Source organism: Acomys russatus, chromosome 9 (assembly GCF_903995435.1).
Source record: "Acomys russatus chromosome 9, mAcoRus1.1, whole genome shotgun sequence".
NCBI lineage: Eukaryota > Metazoa > Chordata > Mammalia > Rodentia > Muridae > Acomys > Acomys russatus.
Window position 1 is genome coordinate 59544395 of NC_067145.1, and position 21075 is coordinate 59565469.

Here is a 21075-nt window from a genome sequence, read left to right on the forward strand (position 1 = left end):
CATACATTCTAAGTTTAATCAAATAAAAATCTATCTCATCAATACTTTAAATTTATTTTCCCACTCTAAACCCTGTAGTAATTTGATTATTTTTTAATTTAGCTCTTTTATGAATGTTGAATGAGGCCATAAACTATAAAACATTGATCTGCATTTTTAACATCTTATTTATAGTTGTCTAAAACTCAGGGACTGGAGAGATGGCCCAGTGGTGAAGAGTGGTTGCTGTGAAGTCAAGAGTTTGTATCCCAGCACACATCTAAAAAGCTCGGTTCCATATGAATGATGGTTACCACATGCCCAAATAATTGGTCACGTTCTTCCAGCTCACCCAGCATATGCACACAAGTATTTAACAAAACCTACCTAAGAAATAAGTGCTATAATAATGTCCGAGTCTCCTTGCATGCTGCAAAAGTAATAACCAATAGCTTCCAATTGTTTATCAACCACTGAGCACTATTCTGTGCTGTCCCTTTTACTGTATGAATTTCAGGATTGCACTTGTGACAATGACAATAGAAAAATACAGGGAAAAAATTGCAGTGAGAAATTTCAAAAAAGATTAACCTTTTCAATTTTAATTGTTGTTCATATTTTGAGTGTCAAAGAATTTTAAGTGCTCAATTGTGGCTTCTTTGTTCTTTCACTATGTTCATCTGGTGTGCGATCGCTCATTATTTCCAGTGACACATGATCAAGTAAAGACTTCATAATGACCAAACGAAACTAAGTGTCTGCAATATTTTAGTTATTCAATCAGTCTCTTCTCTAATAATATGTAATATGAGATTTAATATATGAGAAATTACAGAAAACAAATACTTTCTAGTTATATAATACTTTACTTAAAATTCTTCCTTTATATGAAAATGAGTGGCTTCTCTTTTTACATGTGGAATATTGCTTTAACTTTTCTGTCTCCTCCCTTCTGTGGGTTGTCCTTTAGGCAGGCAGTGTCAGTAGGCACACAATAGAATTGTTTAACCATTAGTCAGGCAGTAGCATTTTTAATCATTAGCTAGGCATTAGAGGTAGTTAAAAATTAGCCGGAGAGTTGGAATCATTAGCCGGAAAGGGAGTGCCGCTTGTTAACCATTTGACAGGAAGTTGATATACGAAGTGCACAGATTTCTCCTTCACAGCAGCAGAAGAATCAGGAAGCTCTTAGCCAAGGAAGTGGAAGGCAATGAGTTCCAAACAGCAGTGTGTCAAACTGAACGATGGCCACTTTATTCCTGCCCTGGGCTTTGGCACCTATAAGCCAAATGAGGTATGAATGCAAGATGCTTAGTGTCTCCAGGCTAGAGCTATTCTGCGGACAAGAGAGCAGAGAGTTAATCTCGCACTGCGTGTCAGGGCCTGATTGTTTCCATACTTGTTGATTATTCCTGTCAAATAGACTCTACAGCAGTTGCAGCAGTTGGTGGCTGTGGGCAGAAGACAGAGCTGGCTCCCTAGATAGGCTGGGCCAGGCTGTAGACAGAAGAACAGGGTCTATAATCATGTTTGCACCACTCTGGGGAAAAGATCCCCCTCACCCCTCCCCCTTGTTGAGCCAGCAGGGAGGCATGGGGGAAGGGCTAACTCTTCAAACATTTTCTTTGAGGGTGGGTGTTAGTGTAGTGTATGAGGGAGCCACAGGGTACGTGCCTCAGTGGCACTGGGACATTTGCTATGGCTCAGTCAGGGACTTCAGGGACAGGGAGAATGTTTGTTCATTTTCCCAGTTATTCTTGCTGTCACCTAGGGAATGTGGGCTTGTCAGGATGTGACTGCGCCTTTTCTTGTGGATTTGGGCCCTGTCAGCTCTAAGAGTGAGCTTGGCATGAATCTTCAGGCTGCCAGCTCCAGGCTTAAAGGGACAGACTCACAACCTAACAATTCTGGGCACTGTGCTTTTCCTTACAGCTATGTTTCTGAGCTTGGTAGAAAAGAAGAAAGTCACAGATTGCCCATCAGCTTTCTTGGTGGCAGTGTAAGAGGGGGCTCCTCTGTTTGTATAGACAACAAACAACACCATTGTTTTTCCTTTTAAAAAGGCAAGATACAGGGAAATCAGCATGGTAACTCAGGGTGTCTTCCAGTGGCTCTCAATCTGTGAGTCATAATCCCTTTGCCGGGGGTGGGTGTGGGTGGGTGGTGGTGGTGTCAAATGACCATTTCATTATGATTCATAACATAGGCAAAATTACAATTATGAAGTAGCTCCTAAAATAATTTGTGATTGGGGCCACCATAGTATGAGGAAATGTATTAAAGGATCACAAGCATTAGGAAGGCTGAGAACCACTGCTGGAGATGAATGCATGAAACAGGCATCTGAGGAATACTCAGGTTTTGTTTTGGGGTAGCCTTCTAGCCTTCAGCATCGCACAGTGAGTGTTCTCCCAGAGCTGAGTAAGGGCTAATCCTCAGCTATGGAAAACTCGCTGGAAGTTATAGTACATAATTATGATGGGGAGAAGGAGGACTTGGTAAAGATAAGTGCGAATTGTTGGTCTTCGCTGACATGTGTTGGATTTAGAACACGGTGGCCCTCAGAACTGAAAATATCAGGTGGACTATTTGCTCACCTGGAGGGTTTCCTATTTTGTAGTCCTCCTGAGACCTTTTAGTTGTGTGACAAAGGACCACTTCCCTTAACTTCAGTTTTGTACATTTCCTTCCTGTTAGATTTATGCATATATCCAATCTGAATATATGTATATACCCAGAGAAATCTGGAGTTATGTATAGGATTCGCTTTGTTTGCAAAGTTGCCCATGCAAAAAACAAGCAAAAAGTAAAACAAGCAAGCAAACAAAAATCCCCAAACAAACAAAAACCAGGAACAGGTCAGTATTGGTAACTCACAGAGTGGCCTTATTCTTAGCTGTGTCTGGGCTAGTATCCAGAAAAAGTGGTAGAAGCCTGAATTTTAGTTATTGTGTTTCACAGTGAAATAAATGATTGTATAAATTCTTAAAATAATCAGAAAAGACAACCCCCTTTTTAAAGCCTTTGTGTGTGTTGTATTGTTGTGTATGTGTCTGTGCACCGTGTGTGTGGATGCTGGAGGTCAAAGTCTTCCTCTGTTTCTCTCATTTATTTTTGTAAGGTAGGGTGTCTCACTGAGTCAGTAGTTCAGACCCTGCCTCTGCCTCCTCAAGCATTAGGATTACATGTGCAGGCTACCATGCCATAGTCTGCTTTTACATGAGAGTTGGGAGTCTGAACTAAGACTCTCATAGCTGTTTGCAAGCACTGTACTGAGTGAGACATTTCTGTAGCTTACACCCTATACCATTAATAAAAAACAAAAGAAAAAAAAACCAGTCATATCATTATCCAAATCTGGCAGTCAAGGAAAAAATTTTAGATTTTATTCTAGTCATGTTTTTAAAAACAAATATTCTTTGGTTGAAGGGGCTGGCACCCCAAATGATAATCTCCAATGTAACATAGGTAATCTACTTTCAAGAAGGATATATTCTTTGGGAGGATTTTCTTTTCTCTGTCTGTATTTAGGTCTGTGAGACAAAGAGAATGGAAATGTGAAAAGACTAACACAAGGCATTGTTCTCTGTCCAAGTTTCTGTTATTAACCTGGCCTTGCTTGGTGTCTGCAATCTTTGCTTTCTTATCCCTTTGTGATAGTGTCTTAGCTCAGGGCAAAGAGGAGTGTCTGTCCTGTGAAGACTTCCTTGTGTTCATATTGCTGAGTCACCCTGACTTTCTAGCAAACCACTGAACCCAGGGTGAGCTTGGCACCCATCCGTGCCAGTAAGTAACCAGGACTGCACAGATATCAAGTGGTTCTTGGATGGGAAAGTCTTGCTGTTAATTAAGACTCTGAAAAAGTAGATTTTGGCCCATTACTCCAAATGTGGGCCAAAATATAGGTAGACACTGATTCTGTGAAGATAGTTTTCCATGACATCTACAATATTTCTGGAGATTTCATTGTATTTTATAGAATAGAAAGTGGGAATCCAAGGATTAGGGGACCAGGCTCTTGCCTAGCACGTGGACTGAAGATGACTTTGAAAGACAAAATTCCTTCCAGTCTAATAACCTTCTATCTAGGCTCACTCTGAGCCAGCTCTCAGAAGATGCATCTCTAAATACCTCTTTTGGTTCCTCCTCTAGGTTGCCAAGAGCAAATCACTGGAGGCTGCAAACCTAGCTATAGGTGCTGGGTACCGCCATATTGACACTGCTTTTGTATACCAAGTAGAAGAGGAGATAGGACAGGCCGTGCAAAGCAAGATTAAAGCTGGGGTCGTAAAGAGAGAAGACATGTTCATCACCACAAAGGTATAATTTTTATAGTATGCAAGTGTGCAAATTATTGAAAAATAATGTAAGGAAGTGAAAATTTTACTGGATCACAAGTTGGCTAAAGGTGTCAGTTGCATAAATGGGTAAAGGAAAGTAATAGCAGATTAAAAATCTATGAAAAGATAATTTAGTTATTGGACATATTAGAGTATGTATTTTATTTATCGAGTATTTTTTTTATTGTTCAATAAATGAGCTAACAATAACCTACAAACTATAGCCGGGTTCACATCATTAAGTAAGAGTAAAGTAAATTCTGGGTTAAAGAGAATGACTATAACTTTCCTTCAAGTACAAAAACTATTTCACCATTAGAGTAAATGAATATGCATATTTGGGTAATCTACTAATCCAGCACAACTTCCGTTCTTCAACATCCTTAGCTCTGGTGCACTTGCTTTCGGCCAGAGTTGGTCCGGCCTGCTTTGGAAAAGTCACTGAAAAGACTTCAACTGGACTATGTTGATCTTTACATCATGCATTACCCAGTGCCAATGCAGGTGGGTGATTTGCATTGTCAAATGTACATACCATTGCATGGCAGCATGGAGAGCATTTTTATGTACATACCTTTGCATGGTGGCATGGATAGCATTTTTATGGATAGTTGAGATAACTTTTTATTATCATTTCATATAAAGTTCATTTATATGTTACTAAACTTCTGAGTGGGTTCCACAAAAAGTTTATTGGATGATGGTATGAGGTGTTCAAGCAGTGTGCAGAGTCACAGATTGGAAGCAACGTCCAGAAAAACTTGTATTTACACATCTTTTATATCTGTGCTGCTAGATGTTTGCGTGGGTCTTGCCCCTGTCTTCTCTCTTGGTGGCAAAGATGGCCTCAAGACAGTTTCATTGTCAAGGTCGTTAACACTTTATAGCTTCTCTCAACATTTTCCTGCCGAAATCAATCCTCCATGCAGTCTTGACTGGCCGTCCTTGGCTCACATGCTGGTCCGTGGGTCCTCGTGCTCATTACTGATGCTGCTCACATGCTGGTCCATGGGTCCTCGTGCTCATCACTGATGCTGCTCACATGCTGGTCCGTGGGTCCTCGTGCTCATCACTGATGCTGCTCACATGCTGGTCCGTGGGTCCTCGTGCTCATCACTGATGCTGCTCACATGCTGGTCCGTGGGTCCTCATGCTCATCACTGATGCTGCTCACATGCTGGTCCGTGGGTCCTCGTGCTCATTACAGATGCTGCATCAGGGTTGATATAATTCTTGCTGGAGGTCAAGGACATGCAATGACCAGGTTTCCCAGTGAACATGAAATATATTCTTCTTTCCAAAAGAAAGAGTAGACAAATAAATGCATGTCAACCATGAAGTCTCATTTAGTTGCTTAGAAATATTATTTAACCATAGTAATTATATATGCCATACGATATATATGTAAGTATGTGTGTGTGTGTGTATGTGTTTGTGTGTGTCTGTGAGTGTGCATGTGTTACAACAACTAAAGAAAGAGATATCATGAATTTGAGAGACAGAGCAATGGAGGGATTAGAGGAAAGAGAAGAAAGGAAATGATGTAATTATAATTTAAAAAGTAAAAATTATTACACAAAAGAAATATTTAACCACTCACACAATTAATATAAGAGAATACAGCAAGCTAGGCTCGAAAAGACAATTTTTACAACTCTACAAGCATATCACTGTGTAAACACAGTATACAGAATGATGCCTCACTCAGCTATGATTGCTTACTTTCTTATTTCCAGGTCATTCTTTTTAAAATACATTTTTTTTTTTTTTGTTGAATGTGTACGGGTGTTTTGTGTGTGTGTGTGTGTCCGTGCACTATGTGCATGGATGGTGCCTGTGGAAGCCAGAAGAGGTCATTGGGTTCCTTGGGACTGAAATTACAGATAGTCGTGACCCACTATGTGGGTTCTGGGAATTAAACCGGGGTCTCTTGAAAGAGCAGCCAGTGCTTAATCATTGAACTATCTCTGCAGCTCCTCCAAGATCGTCTTAAACGCACTGTTACAGACAAGCTACATCTCTTTGTGAGATGTTTTTCACAACTGCTTCTCTTCCAGGCAGGGGATAGTGATTTTCCAGTAGATGAACACGGGAAAAATCTGTTGGACACTGTGGACTTCTGTGACACGTGGGAGGTGAGTATTTTTCAGGAGGACAATAATGCAAGCAGAACGAGGGAGAATCAGCTTACTTCCCCTTGGGTACAGAAATTTATTTGCACACATACATGTTTGCTGGAGTAGAAAGGGGAGAGTGCACTACTAAAGTGCAAGGGAAGAAAATGAAGGACTCGGGACAGGAGACATATGAGTATTCTGACACCTTATGTAGTAATAACCTCGATTTTCTAGTGATGTTACAGAAATTCCTCTTTGGCTGACACCTTCCTCTTTATTACCATCATTATCTTGACTTCTTTGTATTTAAATCCAATACACCCCATTCTGCCTTTTATTTTATTTTTTACTTTTTTTCCTGTGTCCAAATTTAGGGTCTTATGCACACTGGCAGGTGTTCTTCCAGTGAACCATATGTCTAGCTCCAGGCAATTTTTCCTGTAACTGCTCCGTATTCTGTTTATATCATTGTAGTTAGTCATTTGTAAGTATGACCCTTCATAACCCCTTTCTCATCACCAGGAGTTGGAGAAGTGTAAGGATGCAGGATTGGCCAAGTCCATTGGGGTGTCCAACTTTAACCACAAGCAGCTAGAGAGAATCCTAAATAAGCCAGGACTTAAGTACAAACCTGTGTGCAACCAGGTGAGGCCTCATTCATCCCCATCTCTCAGGCTTTCCCTCACTTCTGATGTTGATATCCATTGAGTTGCTCTCTGCCCAGGTGATTTTAATTTTGTGTGTGTGTGTGTGGGGGGGGGGAGGATTCTAAGAGCAATATCACTATTTCAAAACACATGGAAGGTTCTAAATTTAACCTTGGACTATGAAAGAATTGGTACGAAGGGGGACACACTAGAGTGCCCAAGTGAGAGAGAATGTGGGATTTAGAGTTCATCCATCAGGCTGAAGGTGAGGGCACAGGAAAGTGAACTCCCCCCTGAAATAAGAATCATGAACAGACACAAGATAGTTTATTGGAAGATTGAGTTAAAATAAAATTTGTTTAGTGGTCAGGCCTTGTGTGGAGTTTATGCTTCTCACCATCTTATTATGGTCTTTCCTCATGATTTTATTACATGTACAAGCTGGCATCTTTACCCACTGAATCAAATTAGTTCTTTTGTACTTAAAAAAAAAAAAAAGGAACAGTTTCATCTTTTAATTCAAGTATAGTATTGCATATGGTTTTCTTATTCTACTTTATAGACTTCAAGCAGTTTTATTTATCATAATATGAGCATTTCATAAAGTCTAATATCCTTCTATCATTATTCCATCATAGGTTGAATGTCATCTTTATTTGAACCAGAGTAAGCTACTGGATTACTGCAAATCAAAAGACATTTTTCTTGTTGCTTATGGTGCTCTGGGAACCCAGCGCTATAAAGAATGGTAATAAGATAAAAAGAATAAACCTGAAGCAAGACAGGAAGTTAGCATTGGAGCACTCCGGTCTCAAGGAGAGTCAGTTAGCATTGGAGCACTCAGGTCTCAGGGAGAGTCAGTTAGCATTGGAGCACTCAGGTCTCAGGGAGAGTCAGTTAGCATTGGAGCACTCAGGTCTCAGGGAGAGTCAGTTAGCATTGGAGCACTCAGGTCTCAGGGAGAGTCAGTTAGCATTGGAGCACTCAGGTCTCAGGGAGAGTCAGTTAGCACTGGAGCACTCAGGTCTCAGGGAGAGTCAGTTAGCATTGGAGCACTCAGGTCTCAGGGAGAGGGGGACCTTCCTCTAGAAGAACCCAGTGAAGCACTATCTTGGTTCCTTTTCCTATTCTTCTGATAAAATGCTCTGACAAAAGCAACTTCTGGGAGAAGGAGCTTCATACAGCTCCCATTTCAAGAGTACAGACCACAATGGGAGAGAAGTCAAGGTTTATGGAGCTTGAAGCTGGTGGTCACTTCTCATTACAGTAAAAAAGCAGAGACTGAGAATGAAAAGTGATGCTCAGATTACTTTCTCTATTTACACAGGCCAGAATCCCCTGCTCAGGCAAACGTTTCCACCCATAATTAAAATGGGTCTTCCCACATCAATTTTCATAAAAAAATAATCTTTCATAGGCATCCCAGAGACACATCTTCCAGGTGATTCTATGTTTTTCTTGAGTTAACAATTATCCATGGCCATCACACCCAGTCTAGAATGGGCCCTCTACTGTGTTTTGAAGCACCATAGCTAAACAAAAGCATTGACTTCATGATCTCATTTCTCACTTCGTGATCCATTTAGGGTGGACCAGAACTCTCCAGTTCTATTGAATGATCCAGTTCTTTGTGGTGTGGCCAAAAAGAACAAGCGAAGCCCTGCCCTAATTGCACTGCGGTACCTGATTCAGCGTGGGGTCGTGGCCCTGGCCCAGAGCTTCAAAGAGAACGAGATGAAAGAGAATTTGCAGGTGATGAGCTCTGGTCCTTAAGGGTCTTGCATAGTATCTTCCATATGCTTGCTTCTTGCAAATTTCTCAGAACATTTTTGGATCAAGCCCATATTTCTAGCATTTGCTGTGCACATGAGTTTTCAAATGCATTTATAAATGTTTTGTTTACAACATAAATAGCAGTGTGACTTGAAATTTAGTGTTGGAGACAATATAGAATTTGGTTTGCATTGTCAGCCAAGTACTGTGTATCCCATGGAATTCTTTATTTTCTGAAATGAGGGCCTGAATGGAGTAATTTTGATTCTAGAAATTTCTGTGGTTTTATGTTTAATTTCCTTCATGCTCAAATATCCTAATAAACACACACACACACACACACACACACACACACACACACCAGTTACTTGAATGCTCCTGCTGTACTCATTTATCTTGGTTAAATTAAAAATATTCAAGTAAGTATACTTTACTATAGTACAAAAGAAATCATACTTAAGTAGAAGTTTAATATAAAGAACATTTATTTATGTTAGTGTTCTTTGATTTAAAAATTTGTCTTCCTTTAACCTGAACTCAGTGAAAATTATCTGTCTACACTGAGGCACTTCACATATTTTCAAAGAACTTAAGGTACATATTTTCAGGATTATGTGGCCCCTCAAGCTCAGAAAACTGAGCTTTTCCTCAGTTCCATATAGGTTTCATACAATTGACAAATTTCTCAGGTTTTACCCCTGAACTTATCCCTGAAACAAGACAGTGGGAAGTATTTATGACAAGCACAGAGCTGATGCATCAATGAGTCTGTAGAGTTACAGTGTCCAGTGCAAGTTACACAGCAGCTGCGATCCAAGGAACAGGAAGGAGACATCCCCTCCATGGGTGAAAGTGTAGAAGCACTTCCACAGATCAAAACACTTTACAGACCAAAATACGTGCAGTATAATCAGTCTCTGAATTTACATAGTTTTAGTAGTCATTGTTATGTAAATTCAGAAGTGTTTGCTGAATTACTTTTTTTCAAACTTTGCTTGTTTGCATTCTCTTCATTTTTTGTTTCATGAACACAGGGGATCTAGTACAGTCTTCAGACTTTTACTATGTGATTGAGCATCACATCAGTTCACTTGTGAGACAAAGGAGTCTACTTCAGTATTTTACCAAAATGTTGTGCTTCTTCCCCCTAAAGTATTCTCTAAAATGTAGTTTTTATACATTGTGAAATATAGAACCAGATTATATATGTATATATAATATATAATACTTTAATTACTTATTCAGAGTAATTACATCTGAGTTCTTTTTCCTGTTCAATTATTTTTTTAAGATTTATTTATTTACTACGTATACAGTGTTCTGCCTGCATGTACACCTGCACACCAGAAGAGGGCACCAAATCTCATTACAGATGGTTGTGAGCCACCATGTGGTTGCTGGGAATTGGAAAAGCAGCCAGTGCTCTTAACCTCTGAGCCATCTTTCCAATCCCTCTGTTGAATTTTTTTAGTTACTCTCTCCCACCACCTCATTATGCTTCTTACTAGGTTTATCAGTTGTTAAGCTGTTGCCAAATTTCCCTGTCCCTCCTTCCATCTTTCTCTATTTCCATACTTTTAAGCTACCAAAGGACTTAACACTGCATATGTTTTAAGATGTGAGCAGTCAATGAAAACCCTTTAAGAGTTAAAATGTCTCAAATTTAATTAAATCTTTTTAAAAGCCAGCTCTTTTGTCCTATGTGAATTTGGATAAGTCTTGGTTTACCTAATGTTGAAAAACATTGTTTATATTTTAATTATTTATTGGTGGATTACAGAAGTCTAACTCCCCATGCAAATCACCAATTTGTATAATATATTTCCAAATTCTGCTCTACCTTTCTTGGAAACTACGTGTCATAGTCTTTGGGTGATGTCAACTAGGCCCTTCTTCACCAGCCACCCTTGAGAGTACCTCATGCCTGTAGTGTTGTGTGCTGTTAATATTCTCAAAAGCACTTTCTTTCATTTTTACCTGGTGTTTATTAACTATGAATGTTTTGGTAAGGAATGCTCATCCACTTTAGGAACATACTACTTACATTGCCTTTGAGACATAAAATATAGTTCATTCAAATGCTAAAACCTTTGTGCTTTTCTGGCAGGTGTTTGATTTTCAGTTGTCTCCTGAGGACATGAAAACCCTAGATGGCCTAAACAGAAATTTTCGGTATCTTTCAGCTGAGTTGTAAGTAATTTGTTTCAGTCCAAGTCACTTCCTTCCTCTTCTACTCATTATGGCCTAGAAACTAGATGCTCTGTCTGTCTGTCTGTCTGTCTGTCTGTCGCAAGTTTCCAATGGAGATAATACAGCATTTGTTTCTCAGTTTCTGTAATGTGGATGTGTCAGCATAAAATGCAGAAAAGGTTTTGAAAGCCATGTTTGAAAATAAGAAAAGAACTTTCAGAAAAAAGCTTAACAGCATTAATAGCCTTCCAAAGATTTTGTTTCTCTTTTTGTTCTTATGGGTACAAAATTTGATAGTTGATTCAGGTTATAATTGATGACAACAAAGAATGTTTATGTACATATGTGTACATGTGTGCATATTCATCTATAGCTATTATTTCTATTATCATCAATCTATCTACTATCTATCTATCTATCTATCTATCTATCTATCTATCATCTATTTTCTGCTTGTGAATATTTTCATTCTCAGCAGATATAAATATGATGTTTGAATGAAGATTAGAAAATTTGCAATATACAATTATATATATTATCATTATTAATATTTTTGTTAGTATAACGCAGAATGAAGACAAAGGAAGAGATATCATTCCGTGATTGAGTCACTGATATAAGTAATAAATATTTCTTGTCACATTTTAACGATTAATAATTTTTATCACTGCATATTCTGGATTGTTTTATATATATAGAATTCTACAAATTGTACCATTAGCTCCTTGGACAATGATGTCCATTTTTAAAATGAAATTCTTTTCCTAACTCATCAAACATAATACACTGCATATGATGGGCAATGAATGAATAATTAATGAATTACTCATAGTTAAATGGAAGTGAAAGTTGTAGGCATAACTGATGCATGTTAACATATTTTTGTGTTGCTCAATGTCTAGAGTTACCTTAACTAAAGATGACATGACGCTTTTCTCCTTTTGTTGGATACTAAAATTGGAAAGGATGATTAGCTCTTCCTTCGCTGATGCATAGATGAAGTTGAGGGAGATGAATATTTATGAGCACTGTTTTTATTTTGTCTTTTCTGTTCTAGGCGAAGGGAGATAATGTTAAAAATTTATAAATGAAATTGTAAAAGCATTTCTTATAAATCATTGTAAATGATTGTAAGACTGTGATTCTGCAACAAATCAGGGAACGGAATGATTAGCTTTCACTTGATGATGGCTTCCTAGATGTCACATCTTTACATTGGGGAAACAGATCATACAGCATGTGTTTGTTTTCATTTCCTATTTTAGTTTTGCTGGCCATCCAGAGTATCCGTTTTCTGAGGAATATTAACACGGGAACGTAGTCATGACTTCCTACTGATGTCTCTGTACATGGACAGTGATGCTGGTGACTCGATTCAAATGCTGTTGGGTAGACATGTCATCTCTGCTCAGTTGGGTTGCCTAGCAACTCACATTAAACTGAAGCTCCTGCTAATGGTCTCAAAGAAAAGGAATTTAATTTTCATGATGCTTTGAAATAAATATAACATTTTCTCCTTAAAAGATATTTCCCTGGTTTGTTTGTTTGTTTTTTGTTTGTTTGTTGGGTCAATTATGACACAAAACTGGTGTTGGTGGGTAGTCTGTGAGTGGTGTTTGGAGATGACCATTCCCATCTTATAAACATTTCAGGCTTGGGATAGGTGGTGTTTCAGACCAGGGAATGACTGTTAGTAGTTGTTTATGTGTCAGTGGTCCTCTAGCCCATGGTTCCATAAGAAAACACTGCATACACTCCATGATTCTTGGTCTAGAAGGTGAGGCACACATGGTAAGCTTGACCAACAACATTGCCTGGGCTTTCAACAGCAGCTTAGAACTAGAGTCTTGGAATTGGAGACTGAGGTATTCCTGAGGTAGGTTAGGCTAAAGAGGTGACATGAGATCCAGCCTAGTAGGAGCATTAAAAGTGAGGATGGGCACTTCAGGAGGAGGGAGTTGATCATAGTGCTACCTAGAAATGATGTCAAGGTTGGGTTTTTTCCATATATATACTTACAGTATATACCTATATAGACATATGCATATATATGTATGTATTTAGATAGTTACATCTTACAAACAAAAGATGCCTTTCACATATTTAATCTAATGACACAGTCAAGAGTTATTCTTATCATTACTTTTTTAAAGAAAAAAAAAAACAGAACCAAATTCAACTATAATACATTTAAAAATACTTAAAAGTATTGTGAACCATTGATGGATTGGGATCTACAAGTCCCTGAAAATTTAGTGTGTAAAGATGTTTACACAATGTTGGGCTAGGAAGCTTCAAGCTTTTCCTTATGAAGACATCAGAAAAACCATGTGACCTAGGTTAAGTGGCATCATACAGGGTCTGGCAACTGTCTACAGAAACCAAGTAAAGACCCAACAATTAGTAGCAGCACGGTCCCCAAAGTAGGTAGTTTTACTGTGTTTCAGATCCCACATTGTGAAGAACTGCCTGGCACCAAGTGGCCTGGGCACCAACAGTTACCATTTATTACTATTTTTTCTTCAAAGTAGTTTTAGGAACTGATCTTATAAGTCCCAACCTTGTGCTCATCACTTTAGAAGAATTTCCTTATGACGTCTTACATACAACTTAACCTCATAATAGCAGTTAATATTAGATAGCAAGTCTAGGTCTATGGTGCTTTCTTTAGAAATTTTATTTAAATAAAAAAGTATTTCCTATAAAGTATTTATGAAACATAGAAAATACATGAAACTAATTTTTATGTTTTTGCATTTGAAAGAATGATTAAAATGATGACCAATAGCCTTTCTCAATTCTTAGAAAACTGACCAAACTTTTAATATTTAAAGAGAATGAAGTGCCTTTTATACACCATTACCTTTTCAGAATTAATTCTTATGTACTATTGCTCAAGATATTTTTAAAATATTCATTTAAAATTTTTTCTTTTTCTTTTTTTGTGAATGTAACTTTTTAGTCCCTGCATATCTCCCCAGCCCCTGTTACTCAATATTTTGACCTTTTTTTAGATTCACAAAGGCTTATAATCTCTCTATGGATTCACAAATGTTCAGAAATTTTAGGTGTGTTTGGATATATGGAAAGTGCAATGGGAAATGGGTGTGTCATGGCAGAGTTAGGTACCTTCAATTGCAGTTGTTAGGATATATTTAGGTTATAAACTACACTATATTATATATATTGGCTTAACCATCTCAGAAATACTTACTTCCATGAAAAGAAGCCTGATGGGAAACCTAGCTCTGGATACTGTCCATTGAGAATCCTTCTCTCTTTCTATCTTCTACTGTCACTTGCTCTGTGTGTTGACCTCAAGTTTAGGCTGGGTGAATGGAGCTGCAGTAACCTCAGCCCCTATGGAGCAATGGTGTGATTACAACCGAAGAAGATGCACCTTTTAAAAACATCACTTACAAAATCAAATTGGCTCTTGCCCCAGCATGGTTCTCTCTCATATACCTTTGGCTACAAATGGATCACAGCTCACTTTGCACAGGGATCATGTGAAAAGGCCAACAAAATGAGCATCAATGTCTGAAACAATCACTTTGGAGGGGAAAAGCTGTGGTTGTTACAGTCATAGGGAGAAAGTGATGATTTTGTTGATAGTGGTTGCTCATCTTACTTAGACTTTACAACTGCTTGGCAAGTTTTGAAGCTTAGTCATACCTGCTTTACCACAGTCCAAATGAATAAGAATGCACAAGACAGAGACTCAGCTGTAAATAAATGGGCCCATGAAAGTAAAAGCAGATTTTTTTCTATTATAGACACATTCTCCCATGAAGTTGGTAAAAAACAGACTAATAGTTGAAAACAAAGGCTGTACTCATCAGAAAAAATTCTGAATAACAAATTAGAGAGAGAATAATTGAAGTCTAATTATCTTTTCCTGAGTTCACCATTCAGCATACTTTGAATACTTAGACTTGTATAGGAACTGATCAGCTTGAGTTCATGGAACCCAATTTTAAATCTGAAACAACAAGAACTTGACACCAGAAATAATGTTTAATGAAGATGTGAGCACCAAGGCCTTAGCCCTGATCTATGAGGCACTATATTTTCCTTTGACATTTGTCAGGACAGGTCAACTTTAGAATAATAGAAATATGATTTGTCACAACAGAATAGAGAACTATGCTCACATCTTAATTAAATTTATGAATTTATGAGTGTATATATATATATATATACATACACACACACATATATTATAGTAGTGACTTTTTTATCTCTTGGAACTCAGGACAGTAACTTATTGCTGGGTACTTGGTGAAATTTTTGTTGGTGAAGCTGTCATTGGATAAACTCAGTTTTAGGCACAAAAGAACACATGAGTTTATCATATAACATTATGAAGATTTTAATAATTTATATAAATTGTTTTCAAAATAAAGACATTTACTTATAGGTATAAATAACAGTTTTTCATGTTGTAATCTCATGCTCATGTAATTTCTTTTTTTTTTTTAATTTATTCTTGTTACATCTCAATGTTTATCCCATCCCTTGTATCCTCCCATTCTTCCCTCCCTCTCATTTCCCATTATTCCCCTCCCTTATGACTGTTCCTGAGGGGGATTACCTCCCCCTGTATATGCTCATAGGGTATCAAGTCTCTTCTTAGTAACCTGCTATCCTTCCTCTGAGTACCACCAGGTCTCCCCCTCCAGGGGACATGGTCAAATATGAGGCACCAGAGTTCGTGTGAAAGTCATACCCCACTCTCCACTCAACTGTGGAGAATGTTCTGTCCATTGGCTAGATCTGGGTAGGGGTTTAAAGTTTACCGCCTGTATTGTCCTTGGCTCGTGCCATAGTTTGAGCGGAACCCCTGGGCCCAAATCTGCCTATCATAATGTTCTTCTTGTAGGTTTCTAGGACCCTTTGGATCCTTCTACTTTGCTATTCTCCCATGCTTCTCTCATTTAGAGTCCCAATAGGATATCCTCCCCTCTGTCCCTGTTTCCTGGTAAGTGAAGGCTTTCGTGGGACATACGCCTTGGGCTAGTATGCAGATATAAGTGAGTATATACCATTTGAGTCTTTCTGCTTCTGGGTTAACTCACTCATTATGATCATTTCTAGCCCAATCCATTTATCCACAAAATTTGGGAATTCCTTGTTTTTAATAGCTGAGTAGTATTTCATAGTGTATATGTACCACAGTTTCTTTATCCATTCTTCTACTGATGGACACTTAGGCTGTTTCCATGTTCTGGCTATTATGAATAAGGCTGCTATGAACATGGTTGAGCAAATGTTCTTGTTGTGTGCTGGAGCATCTTCTGGGTATATTCCAAGGAGTGGAATAGCTGGGTCTTGAGGAAGCCCTATTCCCATTTTTCTGAGATAGCACCAGATAGATTTCCAAAGTGGCTGTACTAGTTTGCATTCCCACCAGCAATGAAGGAGTGTTCTTCTCTCCCCACATCCTCGCCAGCATGTGGTGTCACTTGAATTTTTGATCTTAGCCATTCTGATGGGTGTAAGATGGAATCTCAGAGTTGTTTTGATTTACATTTCCCTGATGACTAAGGAGGTTGAGCATTTCTTTAAGTGTTTCTCAGCCATTTGATATTCCTCTGTTGAGAATTCTCTGTTTAGTTCCAAGCCCCATTTCTCAATTGGGTTATTTGGTTTGGTGGTGTTTAATTTCTTGAGTTCTTTATATATTTTGGATATTAGACCTTTGTCAGATGTAGGGTTGGTGAAGATCTTTTCCCAGTCTGTAGGCTGTCTCTTTGTTCTCTTGACAGTGTCTCCTGCCTTACAGAAGCTTCTCAGCCTCATGAGGTCCCATTTATTAATGGTTGACATTAAGGCCTGGGCCATTGGTGTTCTGTTCAGGAAGTTGTCTCCTGTGCCAGTATGTTCCAGGCTTTTCCCCACTTTTTCTTCTAAGTGACTTAGTGTCTCTGGTTTTATGTTGAGGTCTTTAATCCACTTTGCCAAGACCCGCCCTGTTCAGGGAGCTCACTAGGCATGTGGGCTGTCTAGGAGGTGATCTGGTGTTTGCAAGGCCTTATACCACGATGTACCCCGAAACTGCTTCCAGCCTCTGACATGCTGTCAGGAGTCATTGATTTGGGAAAGTCCAGGAGGCATGAGATATCTCTGGAGGTGATCCGATATTTGCAAGGTCTGTATTGTGATGTGCCCCAGAATTGCTTCCAACCTCTGACTACCCTGTCAATTGTGTACTGCTGTATCTCTCTGAAATCTGGCATTGGAGCTGGGCATGGTGGCGCATGCCTTTAATCCCAGCACCCAGGGAGGCAGAGGGAGGTGAATCACTGTGAGTCTAGGGCCAGCTTGGTCTACAAAGTAAGCCCAGGACAGCCAGGACTATATTCATGGCCAGCCCGGTCTACAAAGTGAGTCCAGGATAGCCAAGATTACACAGAGAAACCCCGTCTCCAAAAACCAAAAATAAATACATCTGGCATTGGTGTGAATTGTTAGCTTCTGGGTACTGACCAGCTCTGATTGAGCAAACTTCCTAGAGGATCTTATTGAAGATGTACTTTTTGTTATCCAGATGAATTAATCCCTGATTTGGCTCAAATAGTTTTAAAAGTTAAAGTTAGTTTATGGCTGCAATAAATACCTTTGTGGACCTCCAGATGCCTCACTAGGATAGCCTACCAGCAGATTTGTGGCTTCAGATAAGCCTCCACTGCAGATGGCACCACGAATCCTGGTATTTGACCATAATATAGCCAAATTTGTTTAAACTCCATGTGAACCTATGTGGAATGAAGTTACCTAGAGATGGTTGAATTTACTCTGTTTCTTAGAATGAAAGACAGGCAGAATTATTGTCCTGAGCTCATATGAACTAAGAGATAGCTGGATAATGTATACTCAGATCCGTCCTAAATGATAGGTTGTATACTCTTGTAAGTTTCAGACCCTGTTAACCTTAGACCCTGCCAACCTTTGTCATTTTGAACTCACCAGGAACTTACATAATGGATACATAGATAAGAAATGTTTAGATTTAAAGCATGTAACCTGTTGTATTTTAGAATTCATCTGCTTTTGTGATTAATTGTACTCTTCTGACTATGAGGTAATTCCTTTTCTCAGAAGTATAAATATGGGCTACAATAAACGTGAGCAGGAGAACAAAGGAGAAAAGGAAGGAGAACAGAGGAGAAAATGAAGGAGAACAGAGGAGGAAATGAGGGAGAACAGAGGAGAAAATGAGGGAGAACAGAGGAGAAAAGATTGAGCAGCTTAACTTCAATTGAAGTTAAAACACCTGACTTCATCCACCTTTTCTCCTGGTCCTCTTCTCTTGAATGTATGTGTGTGAGTGGTTGATTTTCTATCTCTCTCTCTTACTTTTTATTTCTCTATAGATTAGCAAATAAGTTAGCAGACTCAGGGGCATCAGCCTTCTATGGCTAAAAAGCCTAAGTTTACACCAACTTATTGGAGATCTCCGTAAAGAGGCCTATCTACAGATCAAAGAGCCTCCTTTTACGACCCCGTGCAGTTTCTAGCCAGAAGCCGCTTTTACAGCCTCAACCATAGGAAAAAAGGTGGTCAGGTTAAGTTCTCCTCAGCCTCAGTACAGCCAGTCCCTAGAGAAGAAACCTTGGGCTCTTTTTCCCTTTCCTTCCTTTTTCTTCTTTTAATCCTGATCAGCTGCCTGAGCCATCAGCTCTGGTCACCCAAGAGATAAAGTAAACTAGAAGGACATCTGCATTCCAATACCAGAGAATCTACCCTGGACCCTCTCCAGAGCACCAGCCGGCATTAACACCACTTGGATTTGAGTTTTGTGCAAGGTGACAAATATGGGTCCAGTTACTTTTTTTTTACACATAGACCTCCAGTTAGACCAGCACCATTTGTTGAAGATGCTATCCTTTTTCCATTGAATGGATTTGGCTTCTTTGTCAAAAATCAAGTGACCATATGTGCGTGGATTCATATCTGGGTCTTTGATTCGATTCCACTGATCAACCAGCCTGTTGCTGTGTAGTACCAAGCTGTTTTAATTATTATTGCTTTATAGCACAGTTTGAGATCAGGTATGGAGATTCCTCCGAAGCACCTTTTATTGTACAAGATTGTTTTAGCTATTCTGGGTTTTTTGTTTTTCCATATGAGGTTCAGAATTGAACTTTCAATGTCTTTAAAAAATTGTGTAGGTATTTTGATAGGGATTGCATTGAATCTGTAGATTGCTTTTGGCAGGATGGCCATTTTTACTATGTTAATTCCTCCGATCCATGAGCAAGGAAGATCATTCCATCTTCTCAGATCATCTTCAACCTCTTTCTTCAGAGTTTTGAAAATTTTTTCAAACAAGTCCTTCACTTGCTTAGTTAGAGTAACTCCTAGATATTTTATATTGCTTGTGGCTAATGTGAAGTGTGTGGTTTTCCTAATTTCTTCCTCTGCAAGCTTGTCATTTGTGTATAGGAAGGATACAGACTTGTTTGAGTTAATTTTGTATCCAGCTAATCTGCTGAAGGTGCTTATCAGCTGTAGGAGTTCTCTGGTGGAATTTTGAGGGTCACTTATGTACACTATCATATCATCTGCAAATAGGGATAATTTGACTTCCTCCTTTCCCATTTGAATACACTTGATCTCCTTTTGTTGTCTTATTGCTCTGGCTAGAACTTTGAGTACTATATTGAAGAGATATGGAGAGAGTGGGCAGCCTTGCCTTGTTCCCGATTTTAGAGGAATTTCCTTGAGTATCTCACCATTTACTTTGATTTTGGCTATTGGCTTGCTGTATATAACCTTTATTATGTTGAGGAAAGTGCCTTGCATTCCTGATCTCTCTAAAACTTTAAACATGAATGGGTGTTGGGTTTTATCAAATGCTTTCTCTGCATCTAAACAGATGATCATGTGGTTTATTTTATTTTCAGTTTGTCTAAATGGTGGATTACATTGATGGATTTCTCTATATTAAATCATCCCTGCATGCCTGGAAGAAAGCCTACTTGGTCATGATGAATGATATCTTTGATGTGTTCTTGTATTCATTTTGCAAATATTTTATTTAGTATTTTTGCATCTATGTTCATAAGAGAAATTGGTCTGAAATTCTCTTTCTTTGTTGAGTTTTTGTGAGGTTTAGGTATCAATGAGACTATAGCCTTATAGAATGAATTTGGTAATATTCCATCCATTTCTATCTTTTGGAGTAGCTTGAATAGTATCGGTATTAGCTCGCCCTTGAAGGTCTGGTAGAATTCTGCACTGAAACCATCTGGCCCTGGGCTTTTTTTGGTTGGGAGACTATCGATGATTGCTTCTATTTCTGTAGGGGAAAAGGGACTATTTAGCTTGTTTATCTGTTCTTCACACACCTTTGGCAAGTGAAATTGATCAAGAAAATCATCCATTTCCCTTAGATTTTCAAATTTTGTGGCTTATATGCCTTCAAAATAGGATCTTATGATTCTTTGTATTTCTTCAGTGTCTGTTGTTATGTCTTTTCATTTCTGATTTTGTTGATTTCAAAACTGTCTCTCTGCCTTTTAGTTAGTTTGGCTAACGGTCTGTCTATCTTGTTGATTTTCTCAAAGAACCTGCTCTTGGTTTTGTTGATTCTTTGGACTGTTTTCTTAGTTTCTAATTTGTTAATTTCAGCCCTGAGTTTGATTATTTCCAGACGTCTACTCCTCTTGGGTGTTTCTGCTTCTTTTTTTCCTAGGGCTTCCAGTTGTGTCGTTAAGATGCTTATGTGCGATGTTTTCAATTTTTTTTTAAAGGCACTTAGTGCTATGAATTTTCTTCTTAGCACTGCTTTCAATGTATCCCACAAATTTGGGTATATTGTTCCTTCATTTTCATTGAATTTCAGAAACTCCTTGATTTCTTTCTTTATTTCTTCCCTGACCCAGGTGTCATTTAGCAGAGAGTTGTTTAGTTTTCATGTACTTGTAGGCTTTTTGTTATTTCTGTTGTTGAATTGCAGCCTAAGAGCATGGTGATCTGATAGGATACAAGGTATTATTTCAATCCTCTTGTATCTACTGAGGC

The 21075-nt window shown here is 38.6% G+C and overlaps 2 protein-coding genes across 2 annotated transcripts in view; both read left to right on the plus strand.

Moving 5' to 3' along the window:
- The window catches only part of LOC127194016 (3-alpha-hydroxysteroid dehydrogenase), a 1235587-nt gene that overhangs the window by 1092377 nt on the left and 122135 nt on the right, over window positions 1–21075 (plus strand). The gene's annotated exons all lie outside the window — the stretch shown is intronic.
- On the plus strand, window positions 1107–12568 carry LOC127194032 (aldo-keto reductase family 1 member C13). Its single transcript, XM_051151442.1, has 9 exons — window positions 1107–1273; window positions 4132–4299; window positions 4707–4823; window positions 6377–6454; window positions 6959–7081; window positions 7722–7831; window positions 8670–8835; window positions 10964–11046; window positions 12312–12568. Exons 1-9 carry the CDS (start codon window positions 1190–1192, stop codon window positions 12352–12354), a joined length of 972 nt encoding a protein of 323 aa, XP_051007399.1. The 5' UTR covers window positions 1107–1189; the 3' UTR covers window positions 12355–12568.

What these genes read in the sequence shown, in the direction of transcription:
- LOC127194032 (XM_051151442.1), top strand. Translation starts at nt 1,190, where the DNA reads ATGAGTTCCAAACAGCAGTGTGTCAAACTGAACGATGGCCACTTTATT. An exon ending in ACATGTTCATCACCACAAAG is followed by an intron (nt 4,300 to 4,706) that starts GTATAATTTTTA and finishes CAACATCCTTAG; the next exon opens with CTCTGGTGCACTTGCTTTCG. An exon ending in ATTACCCAGTGCCAATGCAG is followed by an intron (nt 4,824 to 6,376) that starts GTGGGTGATTTG and finishes CTTCTCTTCCAG; the next exon opens with GCAGGGGATAGTGATTTTCC.